This window comes from Nannobrachium achirus (genome assembly GCF_963921795.1).
Source record: "Nannobrachium achirus genome assembly, chromosome: 10".
NCBI classification, from domain to species: Eukaryota; Metazoa; Chordata; class Actinopteri; order Myctophiformes; family Myctophidae; genus Nannobrachium; species Nannobrachium achirus.
In genome coordinates, this window is record NC_137819.1 from 65,227,935 (window position 1) to 65,251,474 (window position 23,540).

Below are 23,540 nucleotides of genomic sequence, written 5' to 3' on the forward strand. Positions count from 1 at the left end.
AGTATATATACCAGTGTACAGGGGCCCCAGTCATTCAGATAGAGTATATTATAGTATATGTACCAGTGTACAGGGGCCCCAGTCATTCAGATAGAGTATATTATAGTATATATACCAGTGTACAGGGGCTCCAGGCCCCCCAGTCGTTCAGGACACAGTCTTCAGTGCAGTATAGATATAGATATATTATAATAGTACCAGTGTACAGGGGCTCCAGTCATTCAGATAGAGTATATTATAGTATATATACCAGTGTACAGGGGCTCCAGGGTCATTCAGATATAGATAGAGTATATTATAGTATATATACCAGTGTACAGGGGCTCCAGGCCCCCCAGTCATTCAGCACACAGTCCTCAGGGCAGGGCAGTCTGCTGTCTCGGGCCCCTAGCGGCATCTCCTCTGGATCACACAGGTAGTCTTCAACCTGGTCTGAGGGCCCGTCTATGGTGTTCTGCATGCACCTGCACGCGCACATACACACGCACGCACGCACGCACGCACGCACGCACGCACGCACGCACGCACGCACGCACGCACGCACGCACGCACGCACGCACACGCACACACACACACACACACACACACAGAGAAAATGTGTGTCATGTTTTGTGTATACAGCAGCAGCTCATTAATCCCGTTCATTAGTGGATAATAGTGAATGTGTTGACATTCTGAAGCAGTGATGAACATTTCAAGGTGCTTTCTAAAGGACATGAAAAGACGTTCAAAGACACAACAAAGGCTTTTAACCCATTTAGGGCCTAGGATTATTGACTGCTTTAACTACTGAAAAATAGCAGATATACAAGCTCGCAGCGCTGTGAGCTTGTATATCTGCTATTTTCTAAGGTTAAAGCATACAATAATGGTTAAAGTGGTTAAAATCTAACGCGACTCGGGCGCGTTCCAGGTATTTGAGAGTTAAACTCCACTAACAGATCATTTAAAAACATGAACAGGTGCTGCACAGGTGGTCAGCTGAAACTAGCAGGGTGATTTTTATTGATTTGTTGCTTCCCAGTAAAAGTAGAAACAGAGAACATCAAGGTTGTTGTTTTTAGCTTGTGTTTCAAAGTCAAGATTTGACCGTGGATCCCCCCATCTTAACATATTTTGTTCCATGGACCCCGAGAAAGAATGATTTGAGTTACAAATGTTCTGCTTTAAAATATATACATATTCAAAGATTTGCACAATTCTTCACGATTTCTCAAAAATAGCTCTCTGCTGTGGGGCCGAAACCTCTTAACTCCAAAATGTTCATTTTCGGGAAAATGAGCTCAAGTGTTGTTAGGGAGGTTTTGACCAAAGGGTTTTTTATTAATTTTCATTGGTTCAATATTATGTTAACCAACACTCAGATGTAAAGGGTGTTCAATAGCCCTGATTTATGACAAAAAATCTAAAACCTAAAAAATGGAGTTAAGAGATTTTGGCCAGACAGTGACGATATGCAACCGCGCTGTGAGCTTGTAGATCTGCTATTTTTGAATATCCAAAGTATCAAAATAATGGTTAAAGTGGTTCAAAGTGACATAACAGTAAAGCTGCCATCCTGGTCTAAATGGCTTGAACGGTCTAAATTAGCCTGGAATCAGACAAATCCGCTGGTGCAAAAAAATGTTTGCCTCTGCTGATTTAGCTCTGGCCCCTCCATTTCCTCACCCCGAAAAGTTGGGTGAGCAATCAGGGCCCTGGTATTGGTCTGGTCTAACCAGTTGTGTCCAGAGTCCTTGGAAAGAAAGCTTCCATATCCACCTCTTTCCGTGGGAATTTACTGGAGAATTCTTTGCACCACACTTCCGGTTAACAGCAGACATACAAGCTCACGTCACGTCGCAGATGCAACCGTTGTGAGCTTGTAGATCAGGGGTTTTCAAAGTGGGTGACAGGGCACCCTGGGGTGCCGTGACGGCAGTCCAGGGGTGCCGTGAGATCATTTGATAATATTTGGAATTTATTTGGACACTTGAAAAATATTTAGTATCATTTTAAACTTGAAGTACAAAGTTATTTTCAGTCAGTTCTAACCAAAATGGCTGTTATCTCAACGTTTTCCTCGCAACATAATCACTAAAATAACGCCACTGTCGGGCAGAAACCTTGTATACAGAGCGTGCGCATGCGTGAGCGTCGGTACCTGACAGTGAGAAGCTCTGTCACTCTGTGGCATTTTAACGTTATTTTAACAGATTTCTACGCAATCTTCTAACACCAAATGCTTGGATACTAGTCCTCTGATATACAGCTTCTCAACCACCTTGCAATCGCAGTGATCAGGCACCTAGATCACTTTCTTCACCTTGGAGTCGCACTGTTCTGCTAGCCGGCTGTGGCTCGCCTTTAGCCTAGAAGCCGGTTAGCGAACAGTTAGCTGAGGCTAACCATAGCCTAGAAACGACCCAGCCGTACTACGGATACTGCCAAAATGGCACCATCAGCGGCAGAAGTCAACTCATTGAGGACGGAGCTCCACTCCATTACTAACCTCCTGAATGAACTCCTCCAGCGGCAATCACAAATCCAGGACCGCCTGGCCATCATGGATCCTCAGAACGGAGATGCCCCGAGCGGAGAGGCTGCTTCCCGGGAGCCCTGCCCGGGAGGAGGAGGCGCTCAGAGCGGCGACAGTCTCCTACCTTCTCTCGGAGAGGCTGCCTCATACGCAACGGTGGTCAAGGGACTTCACAGGCGGAGACTATCCTTGTCCCTCTTCGATCCATCGGGTTGTGGAGAACGTGACCTGACCATTGGCTTCCCCTGTTCCAACTCCTTCTTGCCGCTCCAGGAGTTGGCAGACGCGGCCACGCCGAGCCTGCTCAAGGTCCCTCCGCAGCGATCGGCGGCGACGTCCCGTCCTCGAAAACGCGCTGGTGGCCCTGATTCCTCCTCCGAATCTCTCACCGGCACATCGACCCGCACCTCTACCCCCAAGGCTATTCCAGTGGTCAAACGGCGGCGCGTGGCTGAACCGGCTGTCCCTCCAACTCTCCCTAATCCAGTGGAGATGACCAGCGCCACAGCAGAGCGTGAGAAAGCCGTTACTACTCCAGCTACTGTCCAGGTGTCAACGCCTCCTGCCTTGATGAGGCCAGCTGTATCTGATTCTCACATTCTCCCCCCTAATCTCGCAGTTTACGGAGATGAGAGCAGTTCCGTCCCCCAAGTAATGGTATTGGGGGACTCGATTGTGAGATCTATTAAGTTTCCAGGAGCCATAATATGCTGTTTAAGTGGTGGAAAAGTTGTAAACCTTATTCAACTTGCCCCAATTCTAACCGACCTTTACCCCTCCATTCACACAATCATCATACACTGCGGGACCAATGACGTCATGTCTAGACGCTCAGCTAAACTTCATCATGACATTGAATCCTTGTGTGACACTATTGAGAGTTTGGGAAAAACTTGCATTCTGTCTGGCCCTATCCCTAGTCTCTCAAAGAGCAGTGAACATTTCAGTCGAATTTTTAGCCTTCATAACTGGCTGAAACATTTCTGTGTGGCAGCAGGTTACAATTTTATCAGTAACTTTGATGATTTATGGTCTAAACAGCACCTTTATAAAAGGGATGGCACCCACCCTAATCTGAAAGGCTCCAAAATACTAGCAACAAATTTCATTCACTGCCTTCACTGCATAGCCCATGATGTTGGTCCTCTGTGACCTTCACACCCTAATTCTTCTACTCTCATTCCTGTAATTATTAGTAGTAGTAGGTCCTGTTTCCTTGACCACCCTGTACGCTCTGTCATCTTCAGCAACCTAGCAATCCCACCTAATAACCAGCAACATGTCCAACTGTCTCCACCTCTCACAGCCCCAGTTTTAATGGGTCTTCTAAATGTCAGAGCATTAAAGGAGAAGTCATTTCTATGTCGAGATGTTATTCAGAATAACAACTTAGACTTTTTTATGATTACTGAGACATGGCTGACCCCCGAAAACACTGCCTCTCTTAAAGAGACATGCCCCCCCAACTTTTATTGTTTTAATAAGCCTAGAATAACAAAGACCATTGGTGGTGGTCTTGCCATTATTTATAGAGATAACTTTAAATGCTCCCAAATTTCTCTCGGAACCTTTTCTTCATTTGAGAGCTTTGGCTTTTTAATCAATGGCGATATTCCTTTTTTATGTGTTTTAATCTATAGACCTCCAAAAAGCTCTGGGTTTTTAAACGAATTCTCTGATCTTTTATCCGCCATTGTGCCCCAATACGACAGGATCCTGGTTCTAGGAGATCTGAATGTGCATATTTGTTGTACATCTTCCTGTGTTTTAGCCTCAGATTTTATCACACTTTATGAATCTTTTAATTTTGTTCAATCGGTTACTGGTCCTACCCATGACAAGGGTCACACACTAGATCTGGTCCTTTCATTTGGTTTTGAGGTAAATAACACTGGTACAACAGAATTCTCCTCTTCTGATCACAAAGTTGTTACCTTTCAGACTCTGCTTCCTCCTCCTGATCCCAAGCCCCCTATTTCCACACGCTCCCGTGTTTTTAATACAAACTCAGCTCAGCGTTTCCAACAGGCCTTTTTAGTGGCTCCAACTAATTTTAACACGCAGTCTCAATTTTCTGTTGACAAGCTAGTATGTGATTTTAATAATAAATGCACCACCATTTTGGACAGAATTGCCCCTTTTAAAACCAAACTCCTTAAATCAAACCAATTATGTTTCTCAAATGAGCAAACAAGAGAGAGCAAAAGGCTTAGCAGAAAAGCAGAGCGTAAATGGAGGAAGGACAAACTTCCTACATCCTACAACTCACTACGAGAAAGCATGGCTGCCTACCAAAATGCTGTTAAAGAGGCAAGAAGTTCTTATTTTTCTAAACTGATCACATCAAACAGTCACAATCCCAGGGTTCTATTTCAGGCTATAGATTCAGTTGTCGGCCCTCCTCCCACTCAGCTACTAGAAGCCTCCTCTGAAAAGTGTGAAGAGTTTTTATTACACTTTATTAATAAAATAGACGTTATCAGGCAACAGTTTACCCCTGGGCCCAGTGCCCTCGGAGTTTGCACTCCCCCCCCTGCACTTCTGTCCCATTTTGAGCAGATTAGCCTGTCAACCCTGGAGGAAGTCATTTCTAAAATGAAATCCTCCACTTGCTCACTGGACACTATCCCTACTAGATTTTTTAAGGATGTTTTACACACAATAGGGCCCAATATTTTAACCATTATTAACCACTCACTGTCCTCAGGTGTATTCCCATCCAGTTTTAAAGCTGCTCTGGTTCAGCCTCTCTTGAAGAAGCCATCATTGGACCCTTCAGTTTTAAACAATTTTAGACCAATTTCAAAGCTACCTTTTTTATCAAAGATTTTAGAAAAAATTGTATCTACCCAACTCATCTCTTTTATGAGTTTTAACAGTGTCTTTGAGGACTTTCAATCAGGGTTCCGAGCTTGTCACAGCACCGAAACCACACTAGTAAAGGTCACCAATGATCTTCTGTCGGCTGCTGATATTGGTGAGTGCTCCGTGTTGCTTCTTCTTGATCTCAGCTCAGCATTTGACACGGTGAGCCACTCAATTTTAATTAAACGCCTAGAGGAATGGGTTGGAATCAGGGACCAGGCACTAGACTGGTTCCGCTCCTACCTTAGTGAGAGAAGCTTCTCAGTGGTCATTGGGAAGGCCTCATCCTCCCAGGCCCCCCTCTCCTCGGGTGTCCCCCAGGGCTCAATTCTAGGTCCACTGTTGTTTTCCATTTACATGCTCCCACTTGGTCACATAATACGTAAATACAATATCCATTTCCATTTTTATGCAGACGACACACAGTTATACATCCCCCTCAAGCCCGGTAACACCAACAATATGACCCGCATCCTCACTTGTCTCTCAGAGATTAAGTGTTGGATGTCCCAGAACTCTCTTCAGCTCAACCAGACAAAAACAGAGATCATTTTATTTGGCCCACCTCATTACACCATCCCTTTCCAGTCACATCTAGGCGATCTGTCGAACAATATCAAAACATCTGCCCGCAACCTAGGTGTGATGTTTGACTCTGATCTATCTTTTAAAGTGCAGGTAACAAAAGTTGTACAGTCGTGTTTCTTTCAATTAAGAAACATTTCGAAAATTAAGTCATTTTTATCTTTTGCGGATCTAGAAAAAGTTATCCATGCTTTTATTTCGTCACGTCTCGACTACTGTAACTCGTTATACTCCGGACTCCCTAAAAAAGTAATCTCCCGTCTACAGCTTGTGCAAAACTCGGCAGCTAGACTCCTGACCAATACTAGGAGACATGAGCACATCACACCGATACTTGCCGCCCTTCACTGGCTACCGGTGGATTTTAGAGTTGATTTTAAAATTTTATTGCTTACTTTTAAAGCCCTGCATGGCCTGGCTCCCAGCTACATCTCCGACATGCTGGAGCCTTATAGGCCGACACGCACCCTGAGATCCGCAGGCAGAGCATTATTGGTAGTTCCCCCAACGAACCTCGTCACTATGGGTGATCGGGCTTTCGCGGCCCGGGCCCCAAAACTTTGGAACAACCTGCCTGTGGACTTAAGGCTTGCCCAGTCAGTGACTTCTTTTAAGACACTCCTGAAAACGCACTTATACACCAAGGCCTTTCCTAGACTTTAGCACCTGCACCTTGCACTTTTTGTAACTGTGTTACATTGTTATATCTATATGTCTACGTCTGGATTTGCCTTCATTTTTAATTCTATTTTTATATTTTTCATTTTATATTTTATACCTTATTTTACATTCTATTTTATATAAGCATCCTAATTGATTGTGTTATCTCTACAAATGTTTTTATTTTTTGTTCCATGACACTGTAAAGCACTTTGTAAACACTGTTTTAGAAAAGCGCTTTATAAATAAAGTTTATTATTATTATTATTATTATCTCCAAGTTTCAAATGTGTACGTCTTTTGGTAAAGCAAAGCCCTGCTTCATCATACAAGACTGTCACACACAACTAGTGAAAACAGCCGATCTACAAGCATCGCGAGGCGTTGTGTGCTTGAAGATCTGCTGTTTTCACTAGTTTAGTAAATTTTATAGATGATAAATACAAAACGAACGGTTTTGGACATACAAGGTTTCCACCCGACAACGACGATATGCTATAAATATAAGGTGATGTAGTCTGGCTATGCAAGGCTCGGTCTCAGTGGGTTGAAGGCTAGGTGGAGATTACCTGACTTTGCGGGTCTGGATTCCCTCTCCACAGTTCTCCTTTAGATCCACGTTGCTCACCTTCCACACGCTCCAGGGCTCTGCTACCCACACGTACTGACCACAGTCCGACAGGCAGGGGACCACCTCATATACCTATAAGATACAATACCACACATACTGAGGCAGAGGACCACCTCATATACCTATAATAATACACAGTCACTGAGCAGGGGACCACCTCATATACCTATAATAATACACAGTCACTGAGGCAGAGGACCACCTCATATACCTATAATAATACACAGTCACTGAGCAGGGGACCACCTCATATACCTATAATAATACACAGTCACTGAGGCAGGGGACCACCTCATATACCTATAAGATACAATACCACACATACTGAGGCAGGGGACCACCTCATATACCTATAGGATAATACAACAATACTGCACTCCTCATACTGACCACAGTCACTACTGTACACATACTGTACAGGTGTACTGTACTGCTCACAGTTGCTAAGGCACAAGTCTGACAACTCATTACTCTGACTATGTGGCTATACGTGTGTGGTTAGGGTTAGGTCGCCTCCTTCCACGGCTGCGGCCGGGCGGAGATATTCTACACATCCTGTGGATGGTCATAAACTATAATTCATTCATTTTTACTGAGGCTGTGGTCAATAAGCTGATATGCCATATATGGAGAAGAAGGGTCCCAGGTTCTTTCTAATGCTATTAGTTTGAGTCCCCCATTACCAACATTCAGTGAAAACCTTAATTGTACAACTTGAGTGAAAACCTTAATTGTACGTACAGTAGTTAAGTAAATTGTAAAGACACAAAGGTAACCAATTAAATTAGTTTAGTTTTTGCAAAAAAAAATGCACTCACCTGAGCCTGTTGATTCAATCCACGGCGATGGGAGAACGGGGAGAAAAAAAGAAAAGAAAAAGGAAGAAACATAATTCATATTAGTTGGTGCGTTTTGATTAAACAGAAATATACATTTAAACCCACATGTATGATCTAAATATTCCTCTCATGCCAGAGAGAGCGAGTTCTTCTCCATCTCCCCTTGCTGTCATTAATGTTTCACTCTGCAGACCACAGGGTTCAGGAAGGAGAACTCAGCTCATGAATTCATCATTAAATTCATGTCCAACAGTTCACTGTCACAACTTCATGGACCAGAAGAGAAAGATCAAACCATTATGTTTTCATTAAACATTAAAACATGATTGAGTGCAGCTGTGAGCGTAGAAATTAATGTTCATTCTTAGATAGATGGGGACCCCCCCACTGATGCATGAGTTCAATATAAAGCAGTGTTGTCCAAACCGGACCCCAAGTTATTCTGTGGGGTCCTCGAGATGATTAACTTAATGTGCAGCATTGTTTTCTCACTCCACAGTAAAAAAAACAACATACAGTATAAGTGTATACAGGGTATCTACGCATGTATAACACTTACAATTTAAAGACTTTTAAAACCGTTTTAATACCAAATTTGGCCCTGCTTCATCTCTCTCTCAACTAAGGGGTCCTTGGCCTGAAAACGTTGAAGACCCCTGGTCTTCATACTGACCTGGTTGACATGGTCCAGTTTGGGGCAGGGTCTACAGGGTCATACTGACCTGGTTGGGACAGGGTCTAGGTTGGGACAGGGTCTACAGGGTCTACAGGGTCATACTGACCTGGTTGGGACAGGGTCTAGGTTGGGACAGGGTCTACAGGGTCTACAGGGTCATACTGACCTGGTTGGGACAGGGTCTAGGTTGGGACAGGGTCTACAGGGTCTACAGGGTCATACTGACCTGGTTGGGACAGGGTCTAGGTTGGGACAGGGTCTACAGGGTCTCATATACTAACCTGGTTGACATGGTCCAGTTTGGGGCAGGGTCTTCCTCCGTTGTAGGGCTTCTCTCTGAGCCACTTGGAGCGAACTTTGACCCCGCTGCCGCAGGACTTGCTGCAGCGAGACCAGTTGGACCACTCACTGAGCTTACAGTCTGATGGACAGGGGATGATGCAGGCCTCCTCGATGTAGCCTGGGGACCAAGAATACATTTACTTGAGTACTGTTACTATACAATACAAAACAGAAAGTAATCACTTCAGTTTCAACTCTTCAGTATTTACTGCTTTTTCCCCTGCAAATGCCCTGCAAAATGCATTTTTTCCACAGGTTTCTTTCCCTGTTTTGCCTTTTAATTTTTATGGAGAATGGAGTGTATTTTTGCAGAAACTCGCAAATGTCCAGAAACCACTCCATTCCCATTGAAAAGCACAAACCTCCTTCATATGTAGATTTAAACGTTGAAGTCAGAGAAAGTCATAAAAATAGCAAAAAATAGCTGATCTACAAGCTCAATGTTCTGCAAATCCACTGCAAATCGACTGTCTTGCCAAAGGCAGGACTTGTGAAGTTTTGAACTGTCACATCTGTATATTTTCTGACTGAGTACCTGTCCTGTCGGTTTTTATCCATTTTATACATTCGAAACCGGTGAAATGAGTACTTTCTACTTGTTGGTACTTTAAGTACATTTTGATACCAATACTTTAATACTTTTACTCAAGTGCATTTTGAATTCTGGACTTTGACTAGAGTGTTTCTACATTGAAGTATTGATACTTTTACTAAAACATTACAGTACTGTTCCAACCACCGTCCAGCAGTGCTAGCCGGCAGCAACAATCCCATCCAGGCATGTGCACACACAGACATCAAAGGGGGCTTGAGCCCCTGCCCTTTTATCAGTCTGTAAAAAGTGCCCTCTCCAGACCATGAATGCAGTTTTTACTATGGTGAAAGAAATGCAAATGCCCCCTCTTTCCATGCCATACCTGAAGGCAGCATTCAAGAGAATTGCCTTGTCCAAACTCTCCTGAACTTGAATGCAGCATCTTATGTTGAAAGAATTGCCCACTCTGTGTAGAAATCCATGCCGTTACGCCACATCTCCAGTATTCACTTGATTATGCTTAGTTCAGTGTGGTATCAAGCACCGAAAATAGCCAACCTCCAAGCTCAGACGCGTTGTGAGCTTGGAGGTCTGCTATTTTCTGTGTCAGCCCCTGCCTCTCTATATTCTCTGTTCGTCCCTGATCCCATCTCTCTCCCACAGAGAGGGAGAACCGACAGGTCAGAGCGACCTCTGAGGATCATCACTGTGATGCTGTTTACCGGAGCGTTGAGACAAACGCAGTGAAACTACCAGAGCATGGAGGAGGATGACTGCTGGCTTCTTGACCTGCGCCTCCACACGCCCTTTATTCTCACTGTCAAAGAACCTTTCCATTTCTCCTCCGCGCGCTTCATGCTGAAGTTCAGATGCTATTCTGTGGTTTTGTTTGTTCGGTCAGAGAGAGAGAGAGAGAGAGAGAGAGAGAGAGAGAGAGAGAGAGAGAAAGAGAAAGGTTTTGGGAAAACCAACTGAAAATGTCACAAAGTTGAGTTTGTGGAAAGAGAGTTTTATTTTTGTTTAACATATAAATATAACTTGTTTGTTGCCCTAAAGCGTTAAAGTTAAGGTTACCAGTAAACCCACAGCAATTCAAATGTTTTGTTTGTCTTGCCATAATGATGCCTCTTTAAAATATATATATATAGCTGGAGGGTTCGTATTAACAGGACCATACCAGAGTATCGTATTTGAAAACAAAAAGTTAATCTATATATCTCTCGCCTTTTACCCAAGGTGCATTACAATGACTGTGCATTACATTCACCCATTCACACACACATTCATTACATTCACCCATTCACACACACGTTCATTACATTCACCCATTCACACACACACACATTCATTACATTCACCCATTCACACACACATTCATTACATTCACCCATTCACACACACATTCATTACATTCACCCATTCACACACACATTAATTACATTCACCCATTCACACACATTCATTACATTCACCCATTCACAGACACATTCATACAGTGATGTCAGAGGAAACCATGCTTGGCACCAACCTGCTCATCAGGAGCAGTTAGGGGTTCAGAGTCTTGCTCAAGGACTCTTCCACACTAACTCTGGGGGAGCCCGGGATCTAATGACGGGGAACTCTACCCATGAGCCAGCCACTGCCGACCCCCTGCGTGTGTGTGTGTGTGTGTGTGTGTGTGTGTGTGTGTGTGTGTGTGTGTATGTGTGTGTGTGTGTGTGCGTGCGTGCGTGCGTGCGTGCGTGCGTGCGTGCGTGCGTGCGTGCGTGTGTGCGTGTGCAGGGTTCATGTTGAGGACACGACCAGAGCAGAGTTTCAGCAGGGTTTCATCATGCTGGTTCATGCATGTCAGCACTAATAGAACATAAAAACCCACAACAACTCAACTCTGTTCATTTCATGAGCTTCATCTTATCCTTCTGCTCTGGCCTGGGGGGGGGGGGAAGACCCGCAACGCTGTCTGCAAGCACGCAGTTTGATTTACACTGTATGACGCATTTTATCAAATATTTATACACCAAACTAGAAAGTGAAAGTTAAATGATGAAAAGGAGGCCTAGCGTTCTATCATTTTAGGGTCAAGGCGCGGTCATTTACACATTTCCAATATTCGTCTAAAAGAAATATTTGCAGCCAAAAGTTCACATTCCCTACAAAAGGCATTAATGTTTAAAAAAATGTTTTTCTTTGAGGAAAAGAGAAGAAAAAGCTACAGTGAGTAGGCTGGCATCGAGGAGGATTTTTGGAGGGGCAGAAAGGCCAAACTGAGAGGTTACAGCGGCCAGAAACATGTTCCTATAAGGCATATGTTAACCCATTAGGCCTAGAATTATTGAATGCTTTAACCAGTGAAAAATAGCAGATATACAAGCTCACAGCGCGGCACCGAGTGCCGCGCTGTGAGCTTGTATATCTGCTATTTTTGAAAAAGTCGTGAAAATGTGTGCAAATCTTTGAATATGTATTTTCAAAGCAAACGTTTGTAACTCAACATTTTGCTTCTGGGTGGTCCCTGGAACTAGATATTTTGAAATGGGGGTCCGTGGCCAAATAAATATCATTTTGGGGGTCCTTCACATGAAAAGGTTTGAGAACCACTGACATAGTAGTCTCTCAAGAACAGACTAACTGAGCTCCAGTTAAGTGAAAAGGACCTTTTCTTTGACGATGGCTGGCCAGATTGCTGACATAGAAACATAGGTTTTTTCCAAAAATCTTAGAAGGATTCAAAAGACACTCATAGAATCGGGTCAAAATTCAAATTTTCACGATTTAAAAAAAAATAGCAGATCTTCAAGCTCGCAGCGCGGCACTCGGTGCGGCGCTGTGAGCTTGTATATCTGCTTTTGTGAAGTTAATTTGAGCAACACAGCACTGTTTGTGTTTAGTGGACACACATACTGTACACATGCTGTTACCCAAACCACGCATGCACACCCACATTAATAAATAATTATGAGAATAAAAGTAGGCTATGTAATCATTATTAAAATTATAATCATTATAGGCTTCACTAAATGGTCAGTCTCAGTCCATAAATGTAGGCCTATTTGCAAATGGAAAGGGGGGAAAACAGCTCGTTTACAATTCACTTTTGCTACCTCTGAAAGAAGTAAATATCATGGAATTAAATTTATATTGGAGGTGAGTGAGAAAAGGAACAAATATTGATGGTTAAACTTAAAACTTAAAAGTAAGACTGAACAATGACATCACACCGTTTAATCCTACTATTAAACGGAGGGAAGTAGGGGTGCTGGGGGTGCGGCCGCACCCCCTCCCCCACGTCCCACCGCACCCCCTAAAGGGGGGTTGGGGGGAAAATATTGCCGATCGGCAAGTAGAGGCTCTGACATCAGTGGCGTGAAGTAGGAGCTATTGGCTACTTCTATTTCCAGTACAATTTCAAAATAAACATGTGTTGAATGATCGATTGTATAGACAAAAAAAAAAAGAAAGGCTCTTGTTTTGAAATGTGCTTCTGGGCACTGTTCAGAGAGGAAATGGCTTTCAAAGGACTTCCCTTTTAACTTGTCTGTCTGAACGTCTGTCTCTCCGTGCGTAACTGATGCGTCATGGACTCGGTGGATTATAACAATACGGCCATAAAGGAATATACAGAACACCAAGACAACACAACCTAGGCTATGAAGACATTAAACATCGCCCTCTGCTAGCCTTGGCGTCCTCACTGGTGAGTCGTGGGCTCGTGGCTATAGACTTGTAATGATGAATGAATGTTATGTTGTTATGCTGCTGTGCTGCCTGGCTAGGCTAACGTTTGGGCTAGCTAGTGGCTAATGGCTATGGTGTACCAGAACCATCGCCAATGAAGCCTGGGTTTCCGAGGCTAGCTGTTTCCTAACACTGGGGTCTGGACCGATGTGGCGGACACGTTGTATGGGTCACAACGCACTGAACACAGTGCGAAGCAACTCGTTGTGAGCTTGTACATCTGCTATTTTCACTACTTGTTTGGTACAAGGTAGTAATGTCTCTTGGTTCACGGGCTAAAAAGTTTGGGAACCATCATACTTGCTGTTGTAGACAGGTTCACGGGCTAAAATGTTTGCTTGCTGTTGTAGACAGTGGTGTAAAGTAACTAAGTAGATTAACTGAGCTCTGGGAACTGAATGATTTTATGAAACTGGCACTTGTTGTCTGACTGTTGGTACCAAGAAATCCAGACTATATACCAAAAAATACCTGATTTAATATGATTTAATATAGGAAAATACTCGTTTTAGCCGACTTTATACCCGAAAAATAGGGCCCCCATAACTATGGGGGCCACCCCCATAACTATGGGGGCCCTATTTGCATTATGCATTGCACAGAAGGTGTGAGGCAGCTTCCGGCGCCGCAGCCGAGTGTGATCTACAAGCTCACAACGGTTGCATCTGCGACGCGACGTCAGCTTGTATGTCTGCTGTCCTCTGGAAGTGTCCCGCAGATAATGCTACAGTAAATTCTCACGGAAACAGGTGGATAGGGATATAAATATAATAGAAAATATAATAGAAATATATATAATAGGAAAAAAAAGAAAGAAAAAAGGGATATCCCTTTAAATCACAACTAAAGACGCTTGGGTTTTTGCCGCTGCCTTCGATTGAGTTATTTTCCTTTTTTCTTTCTCTTCAGCACTAGCAATTGTATTTGTTATCACACATATATATATATATATATATATATATATATTATCCTAAAGCACATTGAATTGCCTTGTTGCTGTACAAATAAAATAAACTTCCAGCTTTCCTTCGTTGCAGGCGTTCTCCAGTCCCCAGGCAGCAGCAGAGAAGGAGAGTCCTCTCCTCTCTACTCTGCTGTGGACAGGGACGTGCTGGCCATTGGGAAAGCGGGACAACTCCCGAACGGCCGGTTAATTCCCGGCCTGTCAAGGCCGGCCATTAGGAAAAAATAAAAAATAAAATTGTTCCATTTTGTGGGCTGGGAGGCCAACAAAGTAAATCGTCACTGTCGGACAGAAACCGTGTATCTCCAAGTTTCAAAGCAAAGCCCTGCTTCATCATACAGGGCCGTTGCACAAAAGTAGTGAAAACAGCAGATCTACAAGCACACAACGCCTCGCGGTGCGAGGCGTTGTGTGCTTGTAGATCGGCTGTTTTCACTAGTTTAAATAATTTTTAAAATAATAAAAATACAAAACAAACGGTTTTGGACATACAAGTTTTCCACCCGACAACGACGAAATAATGTAATTGGCCCACTGGCTTGTCACTTGTCATGATCTGAAATGGCAAATCTTTGAGTAGCAGCAGCGCTATAGAGAGAGATCTCTCTCTATAGCGCACAATGAGGGCCTCTACAACTCTTTTTCCCGGGCTGAATCAGGGGCCCAGCACGTCCCTGGCTGTGGATGAAACCTCTCAACCTCCTCATCTCTGCACACAAACACTGATCCGCTGCTGTTAGCCTCAGGCTAACAGGCAGAGGGAAAAGAACACTGCCTAGCAGTCACCAACCCTTCACACAGCACTGGAGCTGCACTCAGTTTACAGTTTAGGCATTTAGCGGACGCTTTTAATCCAAAGCGACTTACAATAAGCAGGTAATACATCACTATAATAAACAAGATAACATGTCAGAATATCAACAACAATATTGCACATGCATATGAATATCAATCTAAAAATAATATAATCAGTAAAGAAAAGGATTCTAAAAAACCTACAAAAAAATGCCAACTAGCTTCATATATGGTCATTGAGTGTTTCATTAGTGCAAAGGGTTTAGGTGGAGTCTGAAAAGGTGAGTCTTCAGTCCACGGCAAAAGCTAGCAAGTGAGTCCGTTGTTCTAAGAGCGACAGGGAGTTTGTTCCACAGCTTGGGGGCCAGGAGGGCAAACTGTCTCGGACGAGTGGATTTTTGCCCTGGAGTTTTTAGCGAGGGTTCTGTCAGCATCCCTGTGTTGGCTGATCTAAGTGAACGGGTAGGGGTGTAGGGGTTGATCAGGTTTTGGAGGTATGGAGGAGCCATACCTCATTCTCTGACCCGTTCAGTTTCAACTATAAGGACCCCCAGACAGTATTGATATGCGTTAAGGCCCCCCCGAGTCGATACCGCATTTGAACCCCTAGAATCCCCGGCCTAATCTACAAGGCAAAGTCCTCAGTGCTAATTTAACTCTGAGAGTGCACACAATGGAAGCGAAAGGACCCGGTCCAGTTGTGCACTCTTCACATAGTGAGTCACAGTAAATCACATACTGCAGTGAATCTCATAATGAATCACATACATTAGTGAGTGAGTCACATACAGTAGTGAGTCACATACAGAAGTGAATCATAACTCGACTGCTGTAACTCTCTCCTCACTGGCCTCACAGCATGTGCACTTAAACCTCTCCAACTGATCCAAAATGTCACGGAACGACTGGTCTTCAACTGGTCTCCCCTCTTCTCCGCTCCCTCTACTGGCTCCCGGTTTGCGGCCCGCACTGAATACAAAACACTGTCTGGCAGGGGCTGACATTTATAAACGGGCCTTTAGTGGAAATATTGAGCTCTTGTGAGCTTGGAGGTCGGCTATTTTCAGTGCTTGTTACCACAACTAAACTAAGCATTATCAAGTCAATACTGGCAATTCTGTCAACATAAAGATGCTGCATTCAAGTTCAGAGAGAGTTTGGACACGGCAATTCTCTTGAATCTGGAGAGGGAACATTTTACAGACGGGTAAAAGGGCTCAAGCCCCCTTTGATGTCTATGTGTGCACGTGCCTGACAGTGAGGAGAGGCAGAGGTTCTGCTCACAGAATATAAACGTGTTCCTCTGTTTTATCTCCTGGATGGAGAAGGACAGGGACGTGCTGGCCATTGGGAAAAGCAGGACAACTCCTGAACGGCCGGTTCATTCCCGGCCGGTCCAGGCCGGCCAAAAAAATAAAATAAAATGTCGGCCCTCGTTCCATTTTGGGGTCTGGGCAGCCAACAAAGTAGTCGGACAGGAACCTCGTATCTCCAAGTTTCAAATTTATAATTTGTTTCGCAAAGCAAAGCCCTGCTTCCTCATACAGGGCCGTCGCACAAAAGTAGTGAAAACAGCCGATCTACAAGCGTTGTAGATCGGCTGTGCTTGTAGATCGGCTGTTTTCACTACTTTAAATCATTTAAAATGATAAATACAAAACAAACGGTTTTGGACATAGGCCTACAAGGTTTCCACCCGACAATGACCAAAATATAAGTCATGTACAATAATTGGCCTACTGCTTGTCACTTCAAATCAAATCTTTGAGTAGCAGCAGCGCTATAGAGAGAGATCTCTCTCCATAGCGCACAATGAGGGCCTCTCCAACTCTTTTTCCCGGGCTGAATCAGGGGCCCAGCACGTCCCTGGAGAAGGTGACAGCAGTGTGACTGCTAATTCAATTCTCCTCTCTCTCCCCTTCGAAGGCACACACACACACACACACACACACACACACACACACACACACACACACACACACACACACACACACACACACACACACACACACACACACACACACACACACACACACACACACACACACACAAACAGTCGTGCACCCACGCGGTGGAATGCTAATGTGAATCATGACGGATTTGGGCTCCGGGCAACACAGCAACAACCCCTTAGTTTCCTCCTCATTGATTTGTTCTCTCTCTGTATTGGATTTCCAATCAAGGCCCAATAAAAAGAACAAGTGGTGGGGCCTTCTCCTCCCCTCCCTGACACCAAACCACCAGAATAAAAAGAACAAGTGGTGGGGCCTTCTCCTCCCCTCCCTGACACCAAACCACCAGAATAAAAAGAACAAGTGGTGGGGCCTTCTCCTCCCCTCCCTGACACCAAACGACCAGAATAAAAAGAACAAGTGGTCGGGCCTTCTCTTCCCCTCGCTGACACCAAACCACCAGAATAAAAAGAACAAGTGGTCGGGCCTTCTCTTCCCCTCGCTGACACCAAACCACCAGAATAAAAAGAACAAGTGGACGGGCCTTCTCTTCCCCTCGCTGACACCAAACGACCAGAATAAAAAGAACAAGTGGTGGGGCCTTCTCTTCCCCTCGCTGACACCAAACCACCAGAATAAAAAGAACAAGTGGTCGGGCCTTCTCTTCCCCTCGCTGACACCAAACCACCAGAATAAAAAGAACAAGTGGACGGGCCTTCTCTTCCCCTCGCTGACACCAAACGACCAGAATAAAAAGAACAAGTGGTGGGGCCTTCTCTTCCCCTCGCTGACACCAAACCACCAGAATAAAAAGAACAAGTGGTCGGGCCTTCTCCTCCCCTCGCTGACACCAAACGACCAGAATAAAAAGAACAAGTGGTCGGGCCTTCTCTTCCCCTCGCTGACACCAAACCACCAGAATAAAAAGAACAAGTGGTCGGGCCTTCTCCTCCCCTCGCTGACACCAAACGACCAGAATAAAAAGAACAAGTGGTCGGGCCTTCTCTTCCCCTCGCTGACACCAAACCACCAGAATAAAAAGAACAAGTGGTGGGGCCTTCTCTTCCCCTCGCTGACACCAAACCACCAGAATAAAAAGAACAAGTGGTGGGGCCTTCTCTTCCCCTCGCTGACACCAAACCACCAGAATAAAAAGAACAAGTGGTGGGGCCTTCTCTTCCCCTCGCTGACACCAAACCACCAGAATAAAAAGAACAAGTGGTGGGGCCTTCTCTTCCCCTCGCTGACACCAAACCACCAGAATAAAAAGAACAAGTGGTGGGGCCTTCTCTTCCCCTCGCTGACACCAAACGACCAGAATAAAAAGAACAAGTGGTCGGGCCTTCTCTTCCCCTCGCTGACACCAAACGACCAGAATAAAAAGAACAAGTGGTCGGGCCTTCTCCTCCCCTCGCTGACACCAAACGACCAGAATAAAAAGAACAAGTGGTCGGGCCTTCTCTTCCCCTCGCTGACACCAAACGACCAGAATAAAAAGAACAAGTGGTCGGGCCTTCTCTTCCCCTCGCTGACACCAAACGACCAGAATGATGACAAATCAATGGATCCCAGGATCACTGCTGGATTTACTGCATCATCATTAATATCAGCCATAAAGAACACTTTGATTCCACGGTGTTTAAAACCACATGGCAGTTATATTGAAGGCAGTTTATCAGTACTCACTGTGATGGTGTGTGTAAGACCGATTCAACACGTCTTCTAAATTAGTTTGCTCACACTTTAAAAAAATCTAAAATCTAAAACGACACTAGCTGAAGTACTTTCTTACTTACCGTATTTTATCGGTATCACGTTATACCCGAATTGTCCAGATTAGATTTTTTTTTTACCACTTTCAACCTTTCTGACCATATATTTTGCACATGTAATATGTGAAAATGATCAAAAGCTTCCAAAATAATTAAAAAATAGAAGCTCCAGCTAAAATGCGTCTCATTGCAACGTACATTTTTGACCATTTATTATAATTTTATTTTTTCAAATTGATTAGAAAATGTTGCACTTATTTGACAAAACATCGTTTAAAAAAACAAGATAATCAGGTGTCTAGGGCTCTCCAAAATTGGGATGGTCATCGGACACAGAGTTCTGGCATGGGTGGGGCTGTAGGGCTGTCACGATTATTTTACATGACGATTAACTCAAATAATTGCAGTTAGTGTTTTTGTCGTTGGAAATCACATTTCTATTTGGCTTGTAGGCTTTGAAGTTGCACATGGCAGATCTCACACATAACCGAAATATACAAAGAAATTACTGACATATTTGACAACTTATACTTAAAAAAGAACACGATAGTGGAAATAGCTACAATATCTACAAGTTCACAACATGTCACATCGCGACACGTTGTAAGCTTGTAGATCTGCTCACTATTTTCGAAAATGTCTGAAAATCTATGAACATTTTTCAACATTACGATTATGACGATCATGACAAAATAATTTCGATTAGACGATTATGTAATAATTGTGACAGTGCTAGATGGGGCTCACCGTGGCTGTTGCATCGTGCGGTCTCCACCATGCGGTCGTCCTGGTCGTAACAGACCATGGCCTGGTAGCGGTACCCCTGCCCACACTCCCTGATGTCCCCCTGGACCTTCATGCCCAGCTGTCCCTCCGCGCGCCCCCCCTCGGGCAGGATGCAGTCCGACCAGTTGCCCACCGGCTGGGCGTTGTACTTGTTGCACGGGCAGTACTGTGTCTCTGACAGAGGGTACGACTGGCTGTTCTTGCACTGGTCTCGCTTCTTGCTCTTCCCTGGAAGGAGGAGAGAGAGAGACTGTGAGTCCTTTAAGCAACAGACTGTTAAACACACGCAGCGGTGGAAGTACATTCACTTAAAGATCTGTGCGCTCAGACAGCGTCAGCCCAAAGCTGCCCTGCAGCGAAATGTATGCTTTGGTTACCGTGGTAACGACGTAGGCGTCATGATGTTACATCACTACGTCGACGCTAGTTGATTACACGTTCAGGAAATGCGACATAATAGACCATAGTAAACACACGTTACAATATTGTTTTTCTCTCTTCTTTTCTTTACTCTTGTGTTTCGCTCTTCTCTCTGGTTTTAACTGTTTGTTTTACTTAAAGATGGAGTGCCGTGATTTTTTCCCCCTCTAAAACAGGGATCTTCAACAGGGGGTCCGGGACCCCTAGGGGGTCCTCAGAGTTACTACAGGGGGCGCCTCCAAATCTTTGTGTGATAGAAACCTTTTTCCTCCTTTGTTATATTAACCACTTGAACCCTAGTTAGTCCATATTCTGAGAACTTTAGCCAAAAATAGCAGATCTACAAGCTCACAACGCCTCGCGCTGTGAGGCGTTGTGAGCTTATAGATCGTCTATTTTCGGCAAAGAGGTTTGGTGTAGAGGGAGAAAAAGAGCAGACTAAGTACAGAGTGAAAGGTCAAGTTTACTAAAGGTTCAAGTGGTTAAATATCTGAAAACACAAATTGACATGAATCCAAAATACACTGATGATTGTGCTGTCAAACGATGAAACTTTATAAAGGTTGTGGGGGTCCCTGCTTCATCTCTCTCTCAACTAGGGGGTCCTTGGCCTGAAAACGTTGAAGACCCCTGCTCTAAAACATGATTATCTACTATTATGATTATACTAGTAGGAAGATTTTTTCCAAAAAAATGTACAGAAAGAGTTAAAATGATGTTCTTATGTGGCCACACCCACCAGTTCATTAAGTATGCCTGGTTGTCATGGTGGGTGGTGACCCAGCTGAAGTTAGCCACGCCCACAGTGTTGGGTGAATGGTAAAAGGGGAGGGGATGATTATATGATGTCACTCTATCTGTGTTTTTGGATCGGCACTTTTGACCCACAAGGTGTCAGCCTCCAGGAAGAAACCCCAAATACAAAGGGAATACATAATTGCTCATAACAACCACACCAGGGGGTCTAATGAAGTACTGTCAACCTCCTAGACACATGAAAACCAGAAAAAGTACAAAACTATGGCACCACCTCTTTAAGTACTGTACTTTTGTGTTTTTTGTACTCGAGTATTTCCAATATCCAGTACTTTTACATCTACTCCACTACATCTCGTTTTGTTTTTTCTTACTCCACTACATTTATTCGAAAACTTTAGTTACCAGTTACTTTGTAGATTGATTATTAGGCTATTACAAAATAATTTTGTACTTTAAGTACATTTTGAAGCCAATACTTTTGTACTTTGTACTTCTACTTCTTCTTCTATTCTACGTGTGAAGGAGGATTCTGCCATGCATTTCAATGGGAATGGAGTGGTATGTCTGTGGATTTCAGCAAACACTCCTTTTCCAACTAAATGAAAGGTCATAATCCGCCCTCATAGGTAAAATACATCTGTGGTGTGACCACACACACACACACACACAGTGTGTAGTGAGCGCTTCCTTTTATGAGTTCATTTAATTTAAGCGTCCAGGCAAGCTCGGCCAATGACAAGCTCTGCGACTCGGACATACAGCGAATTTGCGACAAATAACTTTGGCCCCAAGGAGCTTTGCTGCTCATTGTGTTTATTTGTTTCATTTTTATCTCAAAAGTGGAGGGGGCATCTCTCCCCCCTCCCCCTCCCCATGGAACTCTCAGCTAGAAGTGTTACCTTCAAGATCCCACTCTGGAAAAGCAGCTGAAGATGGATGGATGGATGGTTGGATGGATGGATGCATGCGTGGATGGATGGATGGATGCATAAGATAAGACAAGATAACGTTAAAACGATACCTGGCTAATATCCCAAATATGTCTTAGCTAATTGAATTGACCCTTTGTCAAGTCCCGTCCGTTGTCCCGCCCCTCTTCGCACCCATTGGTTGCTGTGTTTTGGTTGGACAAAGGTTCTCTCCATCCACTACCATTGAAATTCAGTTGCTTCTTATTGTTATTCTATGTGTTCAATTCTCATTTTAAACTTGGTTTCAGTCAAAAGGAGCCTCTCAGGTGCAGTATAGTGACTGGGCATGTTTTTAATTGTTTTTATTCCTCCAAAAAAATATGTTTTATCAAATTCAACATAAAAAAGGCAGAACCAGGGCGGGACAAGGCAGAAAGAGCCTGCTGGTTGGTCAGTCAGGGACCAATCAGAAGGCTGACCAAGGGTGAATTACGATATTTGATAGAAATGTGTAATGTTTTAATGCAACATTTAGCTACAATGTCCCTGAACTTCACATGAAACTGCTAGCGTAGCCGCTTACAAGGCATCGCCTACGATAACAATGATAGCCAGCCGGCAGCTTTTTTGCGACCAGCGCACCTGATTTCTTTACTTGACGAGACCCGTTCCATAATGCTCAATATCACCACGGGTAGAGCGCTATTTCAACCAATCAGAGGGCTTCGTTGGAACTACCTGTTGTATAATCTCCGGTACATCACTCACCCACGAGCATCCTCTTGCGGGTTCGCACGCCCACGCAGTCGGCGGTGCAGGGGGAGAACTTGGACCAGGGCGTGAGCTGGCAGTCCTCCTGGCAGGGCAGCTGGCATGGCTGGGTGAGGGCGGGCATGGCGCTGGCATGCTGCAGACACGCCCCCATGTCCGCCTGGCCCCCGTCCTGCTTTCTGCAAGACACCGCTGAGGAGGAGAGACAGAGGAATGAGACTTAATGCTTTCTGTAAGAAACCACTGAGGAGGACAGAGAGGAGAGAGAGACAGAGGTTTGAGACTTAATGCTTTCTGTAAGAAACCGCTGAGGAGGACAGAGAGGAGAGAGAAGAGAAGAGGTTTGAGACTTAATGCTTTCTGTAAGAAACCACTGAGGAGGAAAGAGAGGAGAGAGAGAAGAGGTTTGAGACTTAATGCTTTCTGTAAGAAACCACTGAGGAAGAGAGAGAGGAGAGAGAGACAGAGGTTTGAGACTTAATGCTTTCTGTAAGAAACCACTGAGGAGGACAGAGAGGAGAGAGAGACAGAGGTTTGAGACTTAATGCTTTCTGTAAGAAACCACTGAGGAGGACGGAGAGGAGAGAGAGACAGAGGTTTGAGACTTAATGCTTTCTGTAAGAAACCACTGAGGAAGAGAGAGAGGAGAGGAGAGAGAAGAGCTTTGGTGTTGGGTGCGAGGCTTCCACTCCCCTACTGGGCAGGGCTTCTGGTAGGGTTTCTTTCTTTGTACAGTGCTTGGGCGTTATCATCTAACATATAAATGGTAAATGGTAAATGGTGCATTTATATAGCGCTTTTATCCAAAGCGCTTTACAGAGATTGTGCATTACATTCACCCATTCACGCACCGGTGACGGAGGAAACCATGCAAGGCACCAACCATACAATTAGAGAGGTCAGTCAGTAGGTCAGTCAGTAGGTCAGTCACACAATGCATTTCCACCTTTATCTATTCACTCGCTTCAGCAACTGATCACAACTTTCACATGGCATTGGCCATTAGCATTATACAGACGATGAC

The 23,540-nt window shown here is 44.3% G+C and overlaps 1 protein-coding gene across 1 annotated transcript in view; it reads right to left on the reverse strand.

Annotated features, from left to right (window-relative positions):
• The window catches only part of LOC308293231 (thrombospondin type-1 domain-containing protein 7A-like), a gene marked incomplete at both ends in the record, with an annotated part of 287,387 nt that overhangs the window by 144,343 nt on the left and 119,504 nt on the right, over nt 1-23,540 (reverse strand). The window contains 5 exon segments of the mRNA XM_080735667.1: nt 311-464; nt 7,198-7,331; nt 9,056-9,234; nt 19,617-19,883; nt 22,514-22,708. Of these exon segments, the coding sequence (XP_080591793.1) occupies nt 311-464; nt 7,198-7,331; nt 9,056-9,234; nt 19,617-19,883; nt 22,514-22,708 (929 nt within the window).